Consider the following 20,292-nt stretch of genomic DNA (forward strand, 5'->3'; position numbering starts at 1 on the left):
TTATTTATTTTTTTACACTTTCCTTTTTACATTTTACATTTTTTCTATCACTTTTATTCCTGTAAACATCCCTTGTAATAGGAATAGTGCATGACAGGTCCTCTTTATGGAGATATGTGGGGTTTATAAGTTCCCACATCGCTCCTCTAGGCTGGAAAGCATGAGATCAAAAACAAAAACAAAAGAAACTATCTTAGGCTTTCCAGCCGAATACATGGTAGTGCTTGCAACTGCCGGGACTATAATGTCGCATCCGGCCTCAGAGTTATAGAGATGACCCATCTGGTCCTCTAGGGTAAACCTCCACTGATCGCACGGACAAACCGGTAGAAGCACCGGAGTGGGGCGGGGGGGGGGGGAGGGGGTGGACGTCCCTGTAGCTGCAGGCATCATTCAGATATCCCCACTGAAAGCCCAGGACATCATATGACGTACTGTGGTGTGGAAGTAAAGTATTTTTTTGACTTGTACTAGTAGACCTATAATCAAGCTTACCTGTAGATACAGTGAATATCCCCTAAACCTGCGCAGTTTAGGGGATATTCACGCTGCATACAGCCGGTGATGTCACTGGCACATGCGCTCTAAAGGGAGAGCATACCTGTGCCATCCTTTCAGAGCTTGGTGCTGCATGCGCACAGGTGTGACGTCATTGCGGCATGGCCAATCAGACAGCCGGAGGACGTGAACCCAAAAGAAAGTCCAGGTGAAGGTGGAAGTGCCTTCAGTGATGACAGCGCACCGCTGGAAGGCTTTGTTCTAAGGTAAGTATTTCATAATGTGCTAGTATGCAATTTTCTTCCAGGGTTCCACAAAAAAAAAAAATCCGGTTTACTACCGCTTTAAATACATCCAGGTTATTCATCTAACATTTATAGCTATATACAAAATTATAACTTGGCAAAAAAAAGGCTTCTTGAGAAAGGAGTTAATTTGAGATTTCTGTGTACTCATGAAAACATTGGCCCATATTGGCCAAATTTGAGCAGGGTCACCATTCATATTGAAAATGAATACGCACACTGTTAGGATAATTTTATCCAATAGCCAGACTATAAAAATAACCTGTAGGGTATTGTTTTTCTAAATAGCCTGGCACTCCGCTGTGGATAATAATATTTACCTATCGCTGTGAAAGGGCTATGTATTTGATATATCTGTGCATTCATAGGGAATAATCCATATTTGTAAAACATTTCTGCACTGGAGTCATGCCTCCTAACACAAGGATTAATGGCCATCTTGATGTCCCCTGGAGAAATAGTTTGGTGGTCTCCAGTGAAGCAGAGTCTTCTTTTTTAAACCACAACTAGTAATTAGGTTGAGATTTACACAGTTGGCAGGCGTGCAGGGAAGATGCTTATTACTGGTCTCAGGAAGGCTTGTTCCTGGAGATCAAACAAGGTCACTTCATATAGAATGTACTTCTGGGTCCGTAACCATCCTACAAGTACAGCGGACAAGGAGCATCTAGGGCTAATTCAGAAATTTCATTTAAAGGAATGCCTTTTTTATTTTTGATAATGTCGGATTTTTATTTTACTTTATTTTTTTTTTAACAGAAGGTTCAGAATTTCACTATCCTATACCTGAACCGGAGGAAGAGACAAATGAAATTGAGAGGCAGCGATCCAAAGCTATTGATACAACCTCACAGAGCAGAGCAAGAACTCATTCCCCAACCTCTTCAACCAGGCCTGATGCTTATGATAGCAATGAAGTGGTCAGCACAGAGCAAATGTGTAAGGAAACAATGTTTTGTGTATTTCTAAAGGAAATGTACAGTGTTTCATATTTTAAAGTGGTTGTAAACCTTTGCATATACTCATTGAAGCGACTAGCCTCAGGTGAAGCAAATCCTTCTACATAAGTTATACCTTTTTTTCTGTAGCACTCCCTCCTCTACAGTCATTTAAAGTCCAGAATTTACACAGCATTTCCTAGCTGCTGGGGGAGGGGGATCTGATATCACAAACTGCACAACACAGAGCTCAGTGTAGTCTGAGACCTAAGTGGAGGAAATGGACAGTCTCCTAGGGAAACATGCACAGCTAAGGCTGTCAACAACCTGCTGTGTGCTCCTGGGGAGGGGGGGGGGAGGCGTTGTCTTCCAGGTTTGTCTGGTGTCAGTATAGACTGTCAGAAGTGCAGATAGCAAAGGAATGAGAGACAGGACAGGAATCATACTCAGTGCTTTAGATAGAGGCAAGTACACACTATAGAAGGATATTCTTTCTTTCTAAATTTCTGAGGTTTATAACCGCTTAAATTAAATTATTATTATTATTTAAGTTGCTTATATAGCGCCGTCAATTTACACAGCGCTTTACATATACATTGTACATTCACATCGGTCCCAACCATCAAGGAGCTTACAATCCAAGGTCCCCAACTCACATTCATACACTAGGGCCAATTTAGACAGAAGCCAGTTAACCTACCAGCATGTCTTTGGAGAATAAATATTTGTATATATTATTTGCCAAGTAGATATGAATAGTTGTCATTGCTTACAACAAGCCAGGCATACACTAGCAGATTTTTGAACAAACAAAATTGTAAGTACATTCAATGACTTCAAGAATGTAGTTCAAAAGTACTTCAAAACTTTGCTTTTAACATTCGATGTTGGAACAAACCAAACAAAAACCACATGCGCTGTCAGAAATTTGTTCATTTGAGAAAAAAATTTCAACCCGTTCCTTCGAATTTTCCCACCAACACAAATCTCAACTGGTCCTACAAAAGATTAGAAAATCAAACGAATGTTCTTAAAACGAAAGCTTTCAAATAGGCCAGCTTATTTTTTATTTTGTTTTTGCAGTTCTTTATTTCTTTGCTGTAAAGAGTGTAGTTTGATTACCTGCTGCTCAGGTCTATTCAGGTGTACAAAGATAAATTAGTTAGATGGAGGGATGCACTTTTCCCCTGTTTCTAATCTAATAATACAGCTCTGTATGGACTATCAAAAGTCCAAAAGTGTGCAGCTACAGTAAATTCATTAGGCAGTAATTAAATCAGATACTCAGGGCTGGTTCACACCCAGATGCAGTCCAGTGCATATTGATTCTGCATCAAAAATGCATGGAGAGCATTTAACATAATAATAATAATAATAATAATAATTATTATTATTATTATTATTATTATTATTAATAATAATCATTTTTCTTCTGCCTGAAGTTGGGCTTTTAGTATTCTTCGGTAAGCTTGGTCACCAATCAGCTGTTCATGATGGCCAGGGCTCGCAGAACATCCACTGACACTGGACATTAATCCTGGCCAGCGCTGGACCTCAAATTGGTGAGTTTTTAGGGGACAGTCCTGAGAGAAGTGCAATTTATTTTTATTTATTTTTTACCTACCGTGTTTCCCTGAAAATAAGCCTGGGTCTTATATTAATTTTGGCAACAAAAGATACAGTAGGGCTTATTTTCGGGGTAGGTCTTACCATCTGTGCTGTCTTCTCTCCCCCTCTCTCTCCCTGCCTGACAGCAATCCTCAGTGTGAACTGAGTTAAAATGCTTGTAAAATCCTATAATGCACTCTATTAAAGTAGTATATAATGTACAATGTATGTGTTTCTGTAATATAATTGTGCAAAATACCTTTGTTATATCACCGCTCTGCGCTACTGTGACCCGCCGGAGCTCTCTACCCTGCATTTATATATAGAAAAACACACATTGTACATTTTATACTACTGTAATAGAGTGGATTATAGGATTTTACAAGCATTTTAAACTAAGGCTTATTTTCGGGGGAAGGGCTTATATTGCAACTCTCCTGAAAAATAATGTTAAGTCTTATTTTCAGGGTAGGTCTTATTTTCAGGGAAACACGGTAAAGAGTCAGGCTTTAAATGAACCAGGATATTTGCAACTCTGCTGTAAAATGTTTACATTGATAGTTTTATAAACAGGCTGGAGTTCCACTTTAGGCGCCCATTATTTTGATGCATTTTGGGTACATGTGAATAATGTTTTGCTTGGAATTTTACAGCTCAAATTGTGTCTTGTGAAGTACGACTGAGGGACCAGTGTAAAGGGACAACGTGCAACAGGTAATCAATCGGCTACTAGCAATCTGTTTATCATAAAATATCTATCCTTGCAAGTATATTCTCACGCCCAACTATTAATGTTGATGAGGTTTTCATATGGCCATTTACAAAATAGCATTAAACTTAAAGTGATACTAAACATATACTGTTTAAGTTACATTCTCCCTTCTATTTCTGTATGTGGATGATGGCACTGTAAATATTTTAATAAAACAAAACATCTAAGTACTTTCTTCCTAATCGATATTCAGCTGTCACATGACCCAGACCTTTCCCAGCCTGTCTGCAGGGAAACATGAGCAGGAGGAGCTTCTAGTCCTCTGTTGCTGGTTCAAAAAAACAGAATATAGAGTAAAAAAATAAATAGTATCAAACTGTTTTAATTTGTCATGCAAATATATATTTAAAATCAAATCTTTTTTTTTTTTTGACAATATCATGGTGCGGGTAGATTTTTGCCAGCCACGCCCCTCCAAGCTGTGTTTTAGAATAAGAGGGAGGTGAAGCCTCCTTTAAACTACATGTATTATTCAACCCCCATTGTGTTTTTGTTTAATAAGTGTTTATTTAAACTGTGTATAAACGTAGACCAATAATCATTGAACAGAGGCACTAAACTAAAATATATATAGTTTTTGTACATAGAATGAGTCTATGTACAGCACTGAGGTTAAACCTGAGTGTTCACACATCCCTAGACCCAATTCAAGTGCATTACGGGGGGTGGGGGGCGGTGTCAACATTCTTTTGCCAAATGTTATAAGTGCCAAATATACCACAATAGAGGACTGATATAATGAACCCAGGCAAAGTTACAAGACCTCGCCCCAAACCGACTCTGAGCCATCCAATCATGATTGCCATATCTTATTGAATTTCTTAGGGCATGACCCCCACAGTCATAGGATTCCATCCTGTGACTGAATATATTGGAGCTTAGTGTATTGAAGTGTAGAAATGCTTACCACACCAGGATACTATGAGCAGTACATTACATTAAAAGACCATGATGTGCAACATGCAATGCGTGTACGTTCCTTCCTGCCATGTATAGCGTTTCCTCTTCATAACAAGGCCTGTCTAGGTTTTTCCACACTTTTCTTTTGATAGTCTAAATCATCAAATAAATTTAAAAATAGGAAACACTGTAACAAAGCCTGTTACCATGTTTACAATTGGTGCCAATCAGATCTTGGAAATCTCAAGGAAGCCCAAGTTCTAGTTACAAAAAAGAATTCCCATGGGATTCTTTTATTTAGCAGGTTTCTGCAGAGACTGAAATGTGCGAGAGCTTTGCTCCAACCAACTTAAAGTGTTTGTTACCCTAAAAAAAAAAAAAAAAAAGGATCATGTTCCCTTAACCTCCCTGGCGGTATGATTCATTCTGGTTTTAGGTGCTGAAAGTGGTACAATTATTTTGCATGGAAATTTGGCGTTTTATATTTTAGTCCTGTAATTCTTAGGAATAACTCTCCTAAATCTGTTCAAACCAGAGTCTAGCAGACATCCCGGGTATGATAAAGTTTATAATATAATAAAGCATAATAAAAATTATTCAATAATGTAATCAAATCCTAAAACACTGAAAAAGGGACACTTTTTGGTTGCTATGGACAATCTCCAAATTTCAGGCAGAAAAAACAATATTTATAAAAGTGCATGCAGGGCACTGCACAGACCACTAGGGACAAAGGGGGTGTGTATTTTTTAATACAGTACTGTAATCTGTAAGATTACAGTACTGTGCGTGTTTTGTGTGTTTTTACTTTTTTGAATTTGCCGCCGTACTCCGCTCCCGTGCTCCGTAACGCCGCAGGGAACGGAGCTCGGCGGCATTCGGCACTGGGAATCGAGGGGAGGACAACTCGATCACACAGCGCGGTGGACATCGCTGGATCCAGGGGACAAGGTAAGTAACTCTCCCTGTGTCCTCCCCTGCATCCAGCGATGTGATCCCGAGTCTGGCTCGGGGTTACCGCTAGGGGGGTTAAAGCATTTTATATAGCAAGGTGCTGTGTAATTTGGCCCTCTCTATCACCTGAAATACCTGGCTGATCCTGCCTGGTTCTGCCCTCCCCTCTGTAAACTGACCATGGTTTGGCTGCTGAGCCCTGACATTGTGGTCAGTTTACGTGCCTCCATCATCCACAGCTCTCCTCTGTCCCCCCCCCCTCCCTGCCTCTCAGCTCCTGACAGTGCCAATCGCTCCCCTCCTGCTGCAATAATAACTATACTATATTCATGCCATCCCCTCTGTTAAATAACAATACTATATATGTCCCAGTGTCTGTTCAAAATATGATGATTTCTACCTTATATCAGAGAGTTTCCCGGCACTCATGTGACCACTCGGCTCTCTCTCCTCCCCTTCTCTCAGCTGACATCAGCGAGGGTTCTTGGCCCCTCCCACTGTAACTGTCAGCTCGGGAGAAGAGAGAGGCGAGGAGTCATGTGAGTGCTGGGAGACGCTCTGATATAATGTAGAAATCTGAATTTTTTTTATATAGCTCAGACACCGGGGCACATATCGTGGGGATGGCATGAATATACTATAGTGGCTTTGCAACCACTTTAAAGTGGTTGTAAACCCTTACAAACCACTTTGACCTACAGGTAAGCCTAGATTAAGGCTTACCTGTAGGTCCAAGAAATATCTCCCAAACCTATATGGTTTAGGAGATATTTGCCCGAAGACGGGCACCGCTGTCTACGGCGCATGCGCCGTAGACAGCGGTGCGCAGGCGCACTGAGCGTGGCATTCTCGATAACAAAGATGCCGCGCGTCTCGGCTGCCGTGTGAATGCGCGGGAGTGACGTCATCGCGGCTTCGCCGAATGACAGCGGCGGAGCTGCGAGACCCACCGAGAAGATGGATCCGCCGGACTACAGGGGACAGCAGTGACTTCGCTGGCTCTTGTGTCAGGTAAGTGACACATAATGGGCTACTATGCGATGCATAGTAGTCCATTATGCTTTGCCTTTGCAGGGAATGAAAGAGGAAGTAAACTCATCAGGGTTTACTTCCTCTTTAAGTATAACTAAAGGCAATTTATTTTTTTATTTTTTTGTTTTGAATAGTGTGAGGAGGGATTAGAACACCTGTCATGCTTCTATTGCTGTCTGTGCTCCCATTAGGCTGGATTCACAACTATGCATTTTTAGTGCTTTTGCATTTTACAGAATTGCACTACAGAACATGTTCCATAGGAAACCATGTTAAATGGACTGTAGTGCAAATCTGCAAAATGCAAAAAGCACTAAAACTGCATAGATGTGAATGCAGCCTTAGAGAGATTCACCCTCTCTATTTGTCATGTTTACCATTATCATCGAAAGTAAAATGAAAAGAAAATCCCACAATTTGGGATGTCCCCAGAACAAGTATAGAGAGGAAATGTTCCTCTGACTTGCTGTTTAGCTATGGGACAGGACATGTAATCTAGCCAATGGGACACAGATGGCAAAAAAAAAAAAAAAACTGCCATGGGTTGTAAGCCTCTATCCAAAATGAAGAACAAGTTTTGTATTTAGTTCTACTTTAACCCTAAGTGGGCTTCTTTAAGGGAAAGGAGAGGCAACTCTGAATGGGGAAACTCTTTTGGAAGGTTTTTTAAAGGCAAAGTACAGCCAAACAGGAGTGCAGTTCATTCTGCATTCCTGTGACCCGTTTTCAGCCAACAGCGGGTTAAGTCCTGCTGTCGGCTGACATCACAAAGCTGGTCCAGACTCTGAAAAGATCCCGACTGGCACCTGGCTCAGTGTCTCATTGATCCGGCAAGAGCCTGAGCCAGCTGCTCTTTCTCTCCACAACGCTGGAGGGGCAGAGCAAAGAGCTGGCGACCAACAGTCCTGACTCGCTGCTCAGAACGGAGGGGGTATATGAGCGATCAGCAATGTTTGATCACTCAGTTCTCACTGCAGAGCCAGCGGGGGACAATTGCAGCATTGGATCGATGCTGCATCCACCTAGGTGAGCAAAAGGTGTTTGTTTTTTTTTTTTTTTTTTTTTTTTTGAAAAGCCCATACTTCTGTTTTAAATACCTTTTAATACCAGCAGGGTTTTTTTCATTTGAATTTCTTTTGACTATGGAGAGTTGGCAAACTGTAGACCCTTCAATTCTTTACCTCCTCTCAGAAATAGAAGATCTTGTGTTTTGTGAAGATCTCATTTGGGTTGGCCAACCCCCTCTTGATTCCTTCCATTGATGTTGAAGGCCTTATAAACTAAAATCAATATAGTGAGGAGCTCTCATGTTTGTATCTCTTTTTCACTGGGGATAACAGTCCATTGGCTAAAGTGTCAGCAAAATGCAAAAATGATAATCACCTATATGGTCCAAGCAGCTTAATACTTAATATGAATAAAAATTCAAAATGCCAGCACTGTATACTGTGCAAATAAACTGCTGGTCAGTGTGATCTTATACTGTCGAAGTGATAAGGTTCATTTTTATTGTTTAAATTCACAGATATGAATGTTCAGCTGGCTGTTTGGAGAACACAGCGAAAGTAATAGGAAGTGTACATTATGAGATGGTAAGTAGGTCTTCGTACTACAACACAGAAATCATGCTTCTCTCTGAATGAACAATATAGAATTAAACAGTACAGTTTACTTTGACTCTTGTATAAAAGTGTATCTATAGTCAAATTTTTTTGGATAGAATAGGGAACATTTAAAACCGCTGTCAGATTTTAGTTTTTTTGCCTGTCCTGTTTGGGGGACCTTCTATTCACTTCCTCTCCTGAAACCACAAAAGAGGGGCTTCTTGCAGGCAGGTACAAATGCTTAACTCTCCCCGAAAAGTGGATTACTTTCAGAGGGCAGTATAGCAACATCTGATCCTTTTTTTTTTCTTTTTTATTACCAAGGGAGATTTAGTAGCAAAAAATCACACTGCAGCCATGATCCGAGCACCCCAATGGGCAAGTTTGAAAGGTGGTGCCGCCTGTCGAACTCTGCAACCCAAGTAAAAGAAATGCAGCAGTTACAAAGCAAAGCATCGTCGCTGTGGCATGGGTACAACCCTGTCAGTCTGTAACGATACATTTAGGTGAGCGACCAGGGGCGATAAAATCATGGTTCAGACATTCCGACAACAAAATACGTTGGATTTTGTCCGACGGATTTTGTCCGAAACTGGTGTTGCATACACACGGTCGGACAAAGTTGTCGGAAAATCCGATCATTCGTAACGTGATGACGTAATTTAGTTACAACACGACTACGTTCAAGCTAGTAGCCAATAGCTTTGGTCTAGGAATTTGATCTGAGCATGCGTGGCACATTGTCCGATCGGAATTCTCTACAAACGATCGGACAAAGTCCGATCGAATCATGTTGTCGGAAAATTTTTATATCCAGCTCTCAAACTTTGTTGGTTGGACATTCCGACAGAAAAAGTCAGATGAAGCCCACACATGGTCGGATTATGCGACAACATGGTCCGATCGGACATTTTCCATCGGAATGTCCGACCGTGTGTACAAGGGCTTAGTTGTCTTTTAAACAGATGTTCCTTTGGGAAGATTTCCTTCCACCTCCTGTTCCTGTTAACAGGCAGGTATTAGCCCTTGTAATACCTATCAATAATTACTTTAACTGATTTAAATCATTTGTAAAACTGACAATACATGTTATAAGTGATCTGTACAGCTATGCTTTTCTATACATGTAAAGCCATCACTATCATCAGCCAGCCTTTCATACGAACGTTCCAATGGGACTGATCAGAGCCTCCATTGCTCTCTATGGAGTACCAGATGTCGGTGGACATGCGTCTGCTGACAGCCGCCAACATCTGATCCGATCCTGTGCGCTAAGAACAGACAATGGCGATCCATTCCCCATCCATCTGGCGGATCGATTGACAGTCAGATGGAAGCAAACAGGTGCTCTGTTTCCATCTGACCGCCCCATAGAGAACAGCGGGGCTGTGTCTATGTCTGCTCTACATTAGCTGGCCAGACACGGACCTGTCAATTGCTTGCTCAGCAGGGATCAGTGGAGAGATCCCCACCGCTGAGCAGGCAGATCCGCTGGTGGGGTCTGCTCCGCGTTAAAGGGGCCTTAAGAGTTGCTTTTAACTGCATAGCCTACCATCAGATATATTGATACATTATGGAGGAAAATTATAAAAACTGAAGCAGACAGAATTTAGAGAAGCTTTGAATGGCAACAGATCAGTTTATTCATCATCTTTAGTTAAGCTTTGAAAATGAAGGATAGAAACTTATTGGTTGTCATGCACATAGAGGGAATTTATTAAAACTGGAGTAGACAGAATCTGGAGTAGCTGTGCAAGTATAAGGCTGGCCATAGACGAGCCTTTTTTATTTATTTTTGTTCAACCAGCATGGAGGAATGACTAGATTCTCCCATCCACATATTCAAGGTGGATGGGGGAAACTAGATATTCCTTCCCACTAAGCTATTGTAGTCTGACAGCAAGGAGACTTCCCTGACACAATACCCTGTCCTAACTGCAGGCTATATCCAGCAGCACTGATTGAGTAGGGAACATCTGACAGCGTAGTTGTAGAAATCAATTGGTATGCTGGCTTAATACTTAGGCCCCTTTCACATGGGGCTAAATTCCGGGTTCACCTGTTCAGCAGGGGATCTCTCCGCTGATCGCTGCTGAGCAGATAGATGACCGGTCTGTGTCTGCTCCTCTATGCAGAGTGGACACAGCCCAGTTCTCTCTATGAGGCGGTCAGATGGAAAAGGAGTGCATGTCTGATCTGCAAAACAGATGGCAAACATATGCCCTTCTGTCTGTTTTTGGTGGACCAGGTCGGTTGCCGGCGGGGGGACAGCACTGTCTGCTGACATCCGCTGCCCTATAAAGAAAAATGGGTGGTCCGATCAGGTCCCCCTGAAAAACGGACAGGCGGACCTGATCAGCCTGCTGGTGTGAAACGGGCCTTACAGGTATGTATTACCTCTCCAAGAGGGCACAATACTTCATCTGACAATGCCCTCTGCTTTTCTCTCCAGAAGGACCAGGCCATCATTATTCAGATATTGGCCTCACATCCTGGCTCAGAGATGATATAACAATGATGGCATACCATGGCACCCCAGATGATTTGGAACTACATTCCCCATGATGCTCAACTACACTGCAGAGAGCATGAACATCATGGGAAATGTAGTTCCAAAACATCTGGGGTGCCAGGGTTTGCCATCACTGTGATATAACTATATAAATCCTGGTGCCTATGCAGCTGACATACAGTATGTCTGACAAAGATCACCCCCATGCTGCAGCCTGTGACTTCAAAGTCACTCCAAAGTTACAATGTTGCAGTCTGATCAATGGGGAGAGGAGACTGAGGATTTGCTTCCTCCCTCCTGCAGCATACCAGCTCAGCCTATCGCTAGAGCTCAATGACTAATCTTTAATGATACAAAATGGAGCCTTTCTAAAAGAATGTTACAGTTGCTGTATATCATGACATGCCAGGAATGTATTAATGCCGACTTAAGGGGCCAATTTAATAATAGTGATCTCTGTAAATTTTATAGATTGTAGCATTGATACATTTAGTGAGACTTTTTTCTATTGCAGCAATCAAGTATTTGCAGAGCAGCCATACATGCTGGAATAATAGACAATGATGGAGGATGGGTGGATGTCACAAGACAAGGAAGAAGAAATTATTTTATCAAATCCTATAGGAATGGAATTCAGTCAATTGGGTGAGCCATGTCAGACACTCCTCTAATTCAACAAAGCACATAATAGGATAGATTACAACGGTCCACGTGACCACATATGTTACAATTTAATCATATAAACCATTAACTTTTTTTTTTTCTTTTTATCCAACAGCAAATATCAGTCTGCAAACACATTCACAATTTCCAAAGTATCCTGTGAGTATTTTATCTTGTTTAAACATTGTTCTGTTCTGTTTACTGCGTAATATGTATAAGCTAAATAGTTCCATATAATCATGTGTTTTCTAGTTCAGGCTGTGACGTGTGAAACAACCGTAGAACAAATGTGCCCTTTTCAGGCTCCAGCGTCACATTGTCCCAGGTGAGTTTAATTCATTATTACATTAATACACTAATATAAAACTCTGCCTTGTACTCTTTTCATAGAAACATTAAAGCGGAGTTCCACCCAAAAGTGGAAGCCCCACTTATCTGACTTCTCCCCCTTACCGGTGCTATTTTTTGGCTCCTTTCGGGGGGAGGAGTGGGTGCCTGTCCCCACATCCGGGAGATCACTGCGTGATCACTCAGACGTTCGGCCCCCTCCTCCTTCCCGTCGTGCCATTCAGAAAGAGCAATGTGCTTCACGCATGCACAGTAGGGAACCGGCTGTGAAGCCGCAAGGCTTCGCTGGCGGGTTCCCTTACTGCGAAGAGTGGCAGCAGCACCCGAGAGCCGATGGAAATATCGGCTGGGTTGCCTACATCGCCAACATTTACCAGGACAGGTAAATGTTCTATTAGAAGTCAGCAGCTACAGTATTTGGGGGGAGCGTAACTATTTTTTTTCCCTTTAAAATAACAGACATGGCATACTTGCCTGCTCTGTGCAATGATTTTGCACAAAACAGCCCCAATCCTCCTCTTATGAGGTTCCCCGCCAGTCATTGACACTGACAGGGTGTGCTTGGCCTCGCCCCCTGCTCTATCATCACAGAGTTTGATTGATTATCAATCTGTCCAGTGAGGAGGGACAGAGCCGGAAGAGATGCTGCTCTCATGCACAGCGCTGCTGGGTTGAGCTCAGGCTCAAGTAAGTATAAGCAGGGGCTGGGGGGGGCATATGCAGAAGTTTTTGTTTTTTTACCTTAATGCATAGACTGCATCAAGGTAAAAAAAAAAAACCTTATGGCTTTAGAACGACTTTCAACCCAAACTGAGTTCTTATTTTTAGGGCTCACTAAGACATGTGCCCAAGGGGCTGTAAAATAGGTGGTTGAGCTATGCTTTTACCATCCCCTGACTGGCCACCTAACCTAATACAGAAGCCAGACAGTTCTCAAAAAACCTACCCCCGCTGCTAAATGTGACCTATTTAAGTGAACAGGGTCACATCATGACTGCCCTTCAACCTTACACACTGGTGCTGTGAGATGGTGTAGGCTTTTCAGGGTTAAAACTGGTAATGAGGAGGCATCATAATGACCTCCAGCTGCCTGTCAACCACCCTATGAAAACCATTAAACCATGGATTGGTTTTCAGAGGGTTGGCAAGGGCTGCTGCCAGTGTAAATGATCCCCAAGGCTCCATGCACACAGGGCTTAAAAAATACTGTTCCTTTGGCAGAAAAAAAAACTCATAATTAATGTTTTTTTGTACACAGTTTAGAAGAGTTTTGTGTTTTTTCTGCCAGAAAGCTCCAATTAGAAACTCAAACCAGAAGGTTTTTTTTCCTGCCTCTAAAGCCGCGTACACACGGGCGGACTGTATGGCCAACTTAGTCCGTCAGACAATCCGACGGACAGTCCGTCCTACTTTCGAATGAACGGACTTGACCACACACGGATGCACAAACAGTCCGTCGAAAGCTTGCGCGATGACGTGTACAGCACGTACAACGGGACTAGAAATAGGAAGTCCAATACACAGCAATGCAACCTTTCGCCGTGTAAATCCTTTCTGAGCATGCGCCATACTTAGTCCGTCGAACTAGCCTACTCACGAGCGGATTGTCCGCTGAAACCATAGTACGATGGACAATATTACGGAAATTCCGAAATACTTAGTCCACCAGACTGCACGCTGAAAAAGTCCGCTGAAGCCCACACACGAGCGGGACTAGAAATAGGAAGTCCAATACACAGCAATGCAACCTTTCGCCGTGTAAATCCTTTCTGAGCATGCGCCATACTTAGTCCGTCGAACTAGCCTACTCACGAGCGGATTGTCCGCTGAAACCATAGTACGATGGACAATATTACGGAAATTCCGAAATACTTAGTCCACCAGACTGCACGCTGAAAAAGTCAGCTGAAGCCCACACACGAGCGGACTGTCCGCTGAAATGTGTTTCGACGGACTAAGTTGGCCAGACAGTCCGCCCGTGTGTACGCGGCTTAAATGTTGAGCTCAAAACATGCCTGTAATTGTCCTAATGTGTATGGACACATAGGATAACATTGATTGATTGCTGCTTCTACAGGCAAAACACAAAACTCCAGTAGAAGCAGCGATTTTTTAAGCCAATGTGCATGGACCCTTAATGTTCTTGATGCATTCCAGGTGAAATGAAGGGGAAAACGAACACAATCTTGTTGGTTTTGTTTTAAAGCCGCCACAGCTATAGTAAATCAGTCTGACCCTCACCATACTGCAGAAATAGACTGCTACTCTGTGTGAGAGCAGTGGTCTGTCTGAAGTGGTCCGCCGTGCCTCCTGCTAAGTCAAAGCTAAAGCTCTCTAATCAACAAGGTCGACTTGATTCTAATAAATATTTTTTGTAACAACAGTTCTTCTAAAACGAGAATTATACCGTGGCTCTGTTTGTTTGTCTTCTAAACGTCTCCCACTGTTTTCACGCTTCATTTGTGACCTGTGCATGCTCCTGATTCTCCGCTATTGCACCTCACTGGTTCTAGTGTAGCACAAGCTGTACCCGTTATTCCTGGTCGTGTGCTTCACTCTATGAGTACAACAATTCCTATGGTTCTCCAGGCTATATCCAGCTACTGCAGATGAATCATAAAAAAAAATGCAAAAGCCGGCTTCTCCCACCCTACTCCTCCGCCTACAACAAGCTCAGAGGAAATGAAAGAAAGGGAGAGAGAAAATTGGCTATTATAAAAGACCACTGTCCAGTGATGTCACTCAGCTGGTCCAGATGCTGGATTGATCCCAACTTTACAGTGAACATCTGCCCAGACTGGCAGCTGTCTCACCCTTTCTGTGAGCTTCTGGGAAACTGAGCCAGCCGCCCCCCCTTAAACAGCCCAACGCTCCAGTGAGCGCTGGAGGGGCAGAGTAGAGAGCTGGCAACTGATAGTCACCAATCTCTGCTTAGAGCCGAGTGTAGAACTAAATGATTAGTGGTGTTTGATCTCTCACTTCTCAGTGCAGAGCCAGCAGGGGCCATATGCGGCATTAGACTGATGCTGCATCCACCAAGGTGAGTATAAATGTTTTTTGTGGAAACCCCATAATTCTCTTTTCAGCAGCCCATACAAGTTACAAATTTACTAATATCCAATTGACTTAAGATGCATGTATATATACTTGCTTGAATTTTACAAGTGGGTTCATTGGCATGCATGGAAAACATTCCTAACGCTGCTTTCACAATAAATATTGGTCTACTGGAAAGTCCCTCCACAGTGGTGGAATTTTCCCACAGCATCCTTCTGTCTAAGGATATTTATTGTGGTCTGAGATTGCCATGAGGTTCATGGACCAGTCCACAGATGCTCTTATTTTTGTTCTGCAGGAGTAGGTAGCTCTGAGAGGAACCTGCAATCAGATTGGTTGGATTTTTTTCAGCCAAGTGACAAGTTCTTGGGTGACCTGAGTGAAGTGGGGTTCCCACATTTTAGTGTTGTAACTAGACAGTTCAGTTATTTTAGTCCTACCAGATTTCAGAAATATATATCCTTTATTCTCAATTCTGAGGACAGCTACCATTTTTCTGTACCATGCAACACTGGCATACCAAATTCTATCAGCTCTTGCTGGTTGCACCATTTTGCTGGCTCCATGAGTGACATGGACATATGATATTAAGTAGCAGCTGCATATATTGTTATTGAAGTACAGGACTGTGCCATGGAGAGCCCAAGAGTGTGTGTCGTTGCTGATGCTGAGTAAGGGCGTAAGCACTGTCACAAGTTTGTGGTTGAAAAATGTATTTTAGCCAAACTCAGTTTCCAGGTAATTTAAATTACTCTTATCCAGCTTCCATTCATATGGCTCTCCATGTTTCATGGCCTATACCGAACCATTCTAACACAATCAAAGGCACTTGAGTATGTGTAAATTTATTGCGCTTCTAAATGTTGCATGTACTTTATAGTCTTTGATTCACCACCACCACCCCCTTCCATCCTGAAAGCAAAGCAATATTTGATGATTTATTTCCAAATGTTTGACATCATTCATTAGCTGCCATTTTTCTTATGATGATGATCTGGTGGATTCTTGCTCTTCAAATTCCTAGAATAGACAGTTAGCATTACCCTAATTTTACCCTTTAGGTTTAGCTTGCAGAGGAGAAAACGATGTCTTCCTGTCAATTCCAGTAAATTCAAGCAAGACTTATGGGAAGGATGTTAGTGCTAATTTTGAAATATAATTACTGAATGACGTCATTAGTCATTCCAAAAGGAAAATGATCAGTGCTGATTGAAGGAAGGATGGGACATAGACCTTACAACACTTAACTGCAGCTGTTGATGAACAGATTCTTCCATAATATGACATGTTTTTCTATGACATCCGGAATGTTACCTAAAAATTACTTTACTTCAGCTGTGAACATTTTAGATTACGAAGGTTGAAAAACATAATTTATTCTAAAGGTAGACCTGTCACTACCTAAAAACTATTAAATACTAGGACATACTTGGACAAATTGAAGCAGATATAGGGATTTAAATTCTCATATGCAAATTTGGGGTTCTTGTAATGTTGTGTCTCCTGTACGTCTTTTGCCCCGTTACTGTAATAGACGGCTTCTGTCACCTCTATGTGCCTATATTTTGTTCCAGACAGTGATGGGCCAATGTCACCATCACTATTCATTTTATTATCAGCATTTCCTGGTGTTGGACTTCTCATCACTTGCTTGATTGATTCCTGGACTGATGAGCAGAGATGTACAACCAGTTATATCTTGAGGGCCTCAAATTCATATCTTAATTATGTGTGGCCTCAGCCTGTATAAGACCACTGTGTACAGCAAGCTTTTACAAAGCATTTACTTTTAGCTTGGTGATGTTAATCACACATGTGGATTGGTGACTATCACTTTTAACAATCTGTTAGGAGAATTCAGCAGACTTTCAACAAGTTTTAAGTAATGCAGAAAGCTTTCTGGAAGTCTTCTAACAGCTTGTTTAATGTGACAGTCAGGCCTAAACTTACTGGAAGTTTTGCAAAAAGCTTGCTTGTATACACAGTTCTTATGTATGTACATGTTTAAAAGACTTTAGCAGGGTAAAGTATGCATTTGAGGTGCACATATTCTATATGGGTATGGTAAAAATCGATAGAGAAACATTTAATAAAGAGGTAATTATCCCAGCATATATAAATCTTTTTGAGCCATTATGGTGGAAAAGGTATGTTTTAACTAGAGGAAAGAAAATAGCCTGTAGTTTGCTTTTAATCGCAGTAAACAAAAAAAATGGCCAAGTATCTAATATTTAATGAAATGTTTTTTTAATGAGACATTCAGGGCAAAGTAACATTGGGCAAAGCCCACCCACAAACCACTATATACCCATCTGTTCTGTGCTCTCCTGCTGCTGTTCCCGGCACCACACCTAAATACCCAGTGTAGGCTTGAGTCTGAACCAATATTGGGTATCAATTGGAGTACAGATGTTATCCCTCTGTCAAGTGACAGTTTTCAGGGCAAATGGTTGGCCACTAGGCCCAGCCAATCTATTGTGGGAAGCATTGAGTATTTTGCAGTGGCAACCACAGAAGGAGCTATGGACAAACAAACCCTGAGTGCAGCCTGCAGTGTATAATAGCTACCCTCCTACCTGTTCCAGCAATCTCTGGTGCCATTAAGACAAAGAGAGGCTGCAACACCGCTCCAGGTAAAACAATAGCTGTACTGAAGATCTGTTGCTGGTCCAGTCCGTGAACTGAAAGACTGTCAAAGTATTTGCAAAAGGGGTGACTGCACTCCAATCTTCAGAAGTAAAAATGCTTTATTCATAAAAATCCACACATAATATCACTAGGCCACGATACAACAGGACTGTAGCAGCAAGGTTAACATGTTTCATGAACCAAATCGTTTAATCATAATCTCAATCTCTGGCACCATACAGCTTTTCTTCTGAAGGCATACCCACCTGCTCCTTCTCTTGGTGCCCTCCTTGTCCTTTAATAGATCACTAGCTAAACACATTTGACAGTATGTGCTGTAGTGTCATAAACTGTTTCAATGCAAGAATTATGGGGGGAGTAGGCATGGTGTAAAATTGTAGCTTGTCTGGGAATCCACACTGCCTTTGGGGGGCATTGAAGGACAGTGAACTCATTGTCATATTCAAGAAACCAGTGGTGAGATGATTTGAGCTTTGTGGCACAGTGCATTATCCTGCTGGAAGAAGCCATCAGAAGATAGGTACACTGTAGTCATAAAGGGATGGACATGGTCAGCAACAATACTCAGGTAGGCCGTGGCGTTTAAACGATGCTCAAATGGTACTAAGGGGCCCAAAGTGTGCCAGGAAAATATTCCCCAAACCATTATACCACCACCATGAGGCCTGAACCGCTGAGGCTGGGTTTGCATTTGAGCACGCAGCTACTCACAGCAGGAGTCTGATGCGTCTCCATTCAGTGTTTCAGGTCCGATATCAGCCTAAATTTTGGGCTGAATTGGGACCTGAAACAGACCAAAAGATGAACACAGCTCCTGTGCAATTCGCACCAGAGCCGCTGCGGAGATGAGGGAATCGGCTTCATAGAGAGCCGGTCACAATCCCCTGCTATGCAATAATGTGAGCCCAGCCTAATACAAGGCAGAATAGATCCAGAATAGATTCATGATGTTTTCCGCCAAATTCTGACACTACCATCGAAATGTTGCAGCTGAAATTGAGACTCATCTGACCAGGAAACATTTTTCCAATCTTCTACTGTCCAATTTTGGTGAGCCTGTGTGAATTGTAGCCTCAGTTTCCAGTTCTTTGCTGATAGGAGTGGCACTCGGTGTGGTCTTCGGTTGCTGTAGCCCATTTGCTTTAAGGTTCCATGTGTTGTGCATATAGAGATGGTATTCTACATACCTTGGTTGTACAGGTAGTCCTTGGGTTACAAACAAGACAGGGTCTGTAGGTATAAGTTAGAACAGGTAATTTTTTAAATGTAGCTCCAACCAAAAAGTCTATTTCTCTTTCGTTCTTTGACGGACACAGCTCCTGTAATTCTTGACCTTAGGGTTATCATGCCACCTTTAGGAGAGAACTAGGTCCTCTCCTGAAGTGGCATGATAACCCTAAGGTCAAGAATTAAAGGAGCTGTGTCTGTCAATGAACTTCAGAGAAAAGGATTTTACGGCGAGTACAAAAATCCCATTTTTTTAGTTTTTTGGATAGCATAAGGAAGGATTATGCTATCACCCCTGTAACATTTGTTTTGCTCTCTTTGCCCCTGTTCAGAAGATTTCACCTCACTTTCTGTCCTAATAACAATTAGATTTTGAACATTTTTGGTTGTTAGGAAAACAAGGATTGGTGATAAAGCATCAGTGGCGACACCTTTTTCCCATATTAATTCTTACAGGAGAGAATTTTTCTTCCTGGAGGTAGTTTTCCTCTCACTTCCTGTTGTCTCCCTCCGTTTGTAAGTAGGAGTCGTTTGTAAGTCAGATGTTTGTAAGTAGGGGATCACCTGTAACGAGTAGTTATTTGAGTTACTGTTACCTTTTTATCATCTCAAACCAGTCAGCTCATTCTCCTCTGACCTCTGACATCAAAAAGGCATTTTCGTCCACACAAATGCTGCTCACTGGATATTTTCTCTTTTTTTTGGACCATTCTCTGTAAACCCTAGAGAAGGATGTGCATGTAAATCTTATGCCGCGTACACACAATCGAATTGTCAGTTGGACTTAGTCCGCCGGACCACAGTACGCCGGACAATTCGATCGTGTGTGGCCGCCAGCGGACTTTTTCATCGTAAAAGTCCGGCAGACTTAGAAAGTAGTTTTGACTCAAAATATGTCCGCCAGACTTGGCTTTCAGTGGACAATCCGTTCGTCAGTGTGCTAGTCTGGCAGACTAAGAATGACGCATGCTCTGAAGCAAGTACAAGAAGGAAGCTATTGGCTACTGGCTATTGAACTTCCCCTTTCTAGTCCCGTCGTACATGCTGTACATCATCGCGTTAGCAATCGCCGGACTTTCAGAGTGTCCGTGTGTGGCCAAGTTCGTTCGTTATAAAGTCCGGCGGATTGTTTGCTGGACCAATTCCGCCGGACAATTTGATCGTGTGTACGCGGCATTAGAAGATCAGCAGCTTCTGAAATACTCAGACCAGCCATCTGCCACAA

The 20,292-nt window shown here is 42.2% G+C and overlaps 1 protein-coding gene across 1 annotated transcript in view; it reads left to right on the forward strand.

The window, feature by feature from the left end:
* Positions 1 to 20,292, forward strand: part of CRISPLD1 (cysteine rich secretory protein LCCL domain containing 1) — a 104,413-nt gene that overhangs the window by 64,880 nt on the left and 19,241 nt on the right. Inside the window, exons 7-12 of the mRNA XM_077492888.1 lie at positions 1,563 to 1,742; positions 4,003 to 4,063; positions 8,533 to 8,599; positions 11,638 to 11,768; positions 11,902 to 11,945; positions 12,039 to 12,111. Coding sequence (XP_077349014.1) covers positions 1,563 to 1,742; positions 4,003 to 4,063; positions 8,533 to 8,599; positions 11,638 to 11,768; positions 11,902 to 11,945; positions 12,039 to 12,111 — 556 coding nt within the window. The remainder of the gene's footprint in view (positions 1 to 1,562; positions 1,743 to 4,002; positions 4,064 to 8,532; positions 8,600 to 11,637; positions 11,769 to 11,901; positions 11,946 to 12,038; positions 12,112 to 20,292) is intronic.

The sequence above is a fragment of the Lithobates pipiens genome, unplaced genomic scaffold (assembly GCF_037356315.1).
Source record: "Lithobates pipiens isolate NorthernLeopardFrog02 unplaced genomic scaffold, aLitPip1_a1.2 Scaffold_19, whole genome shotgun sequence".
NCBI classification, from domain to species: domain Eukaryota; kingdom Metazoa; phylum Chordata; class Amphibia; order Anura; family Ranidae; genus Lithobates; species Lithobates pipiens.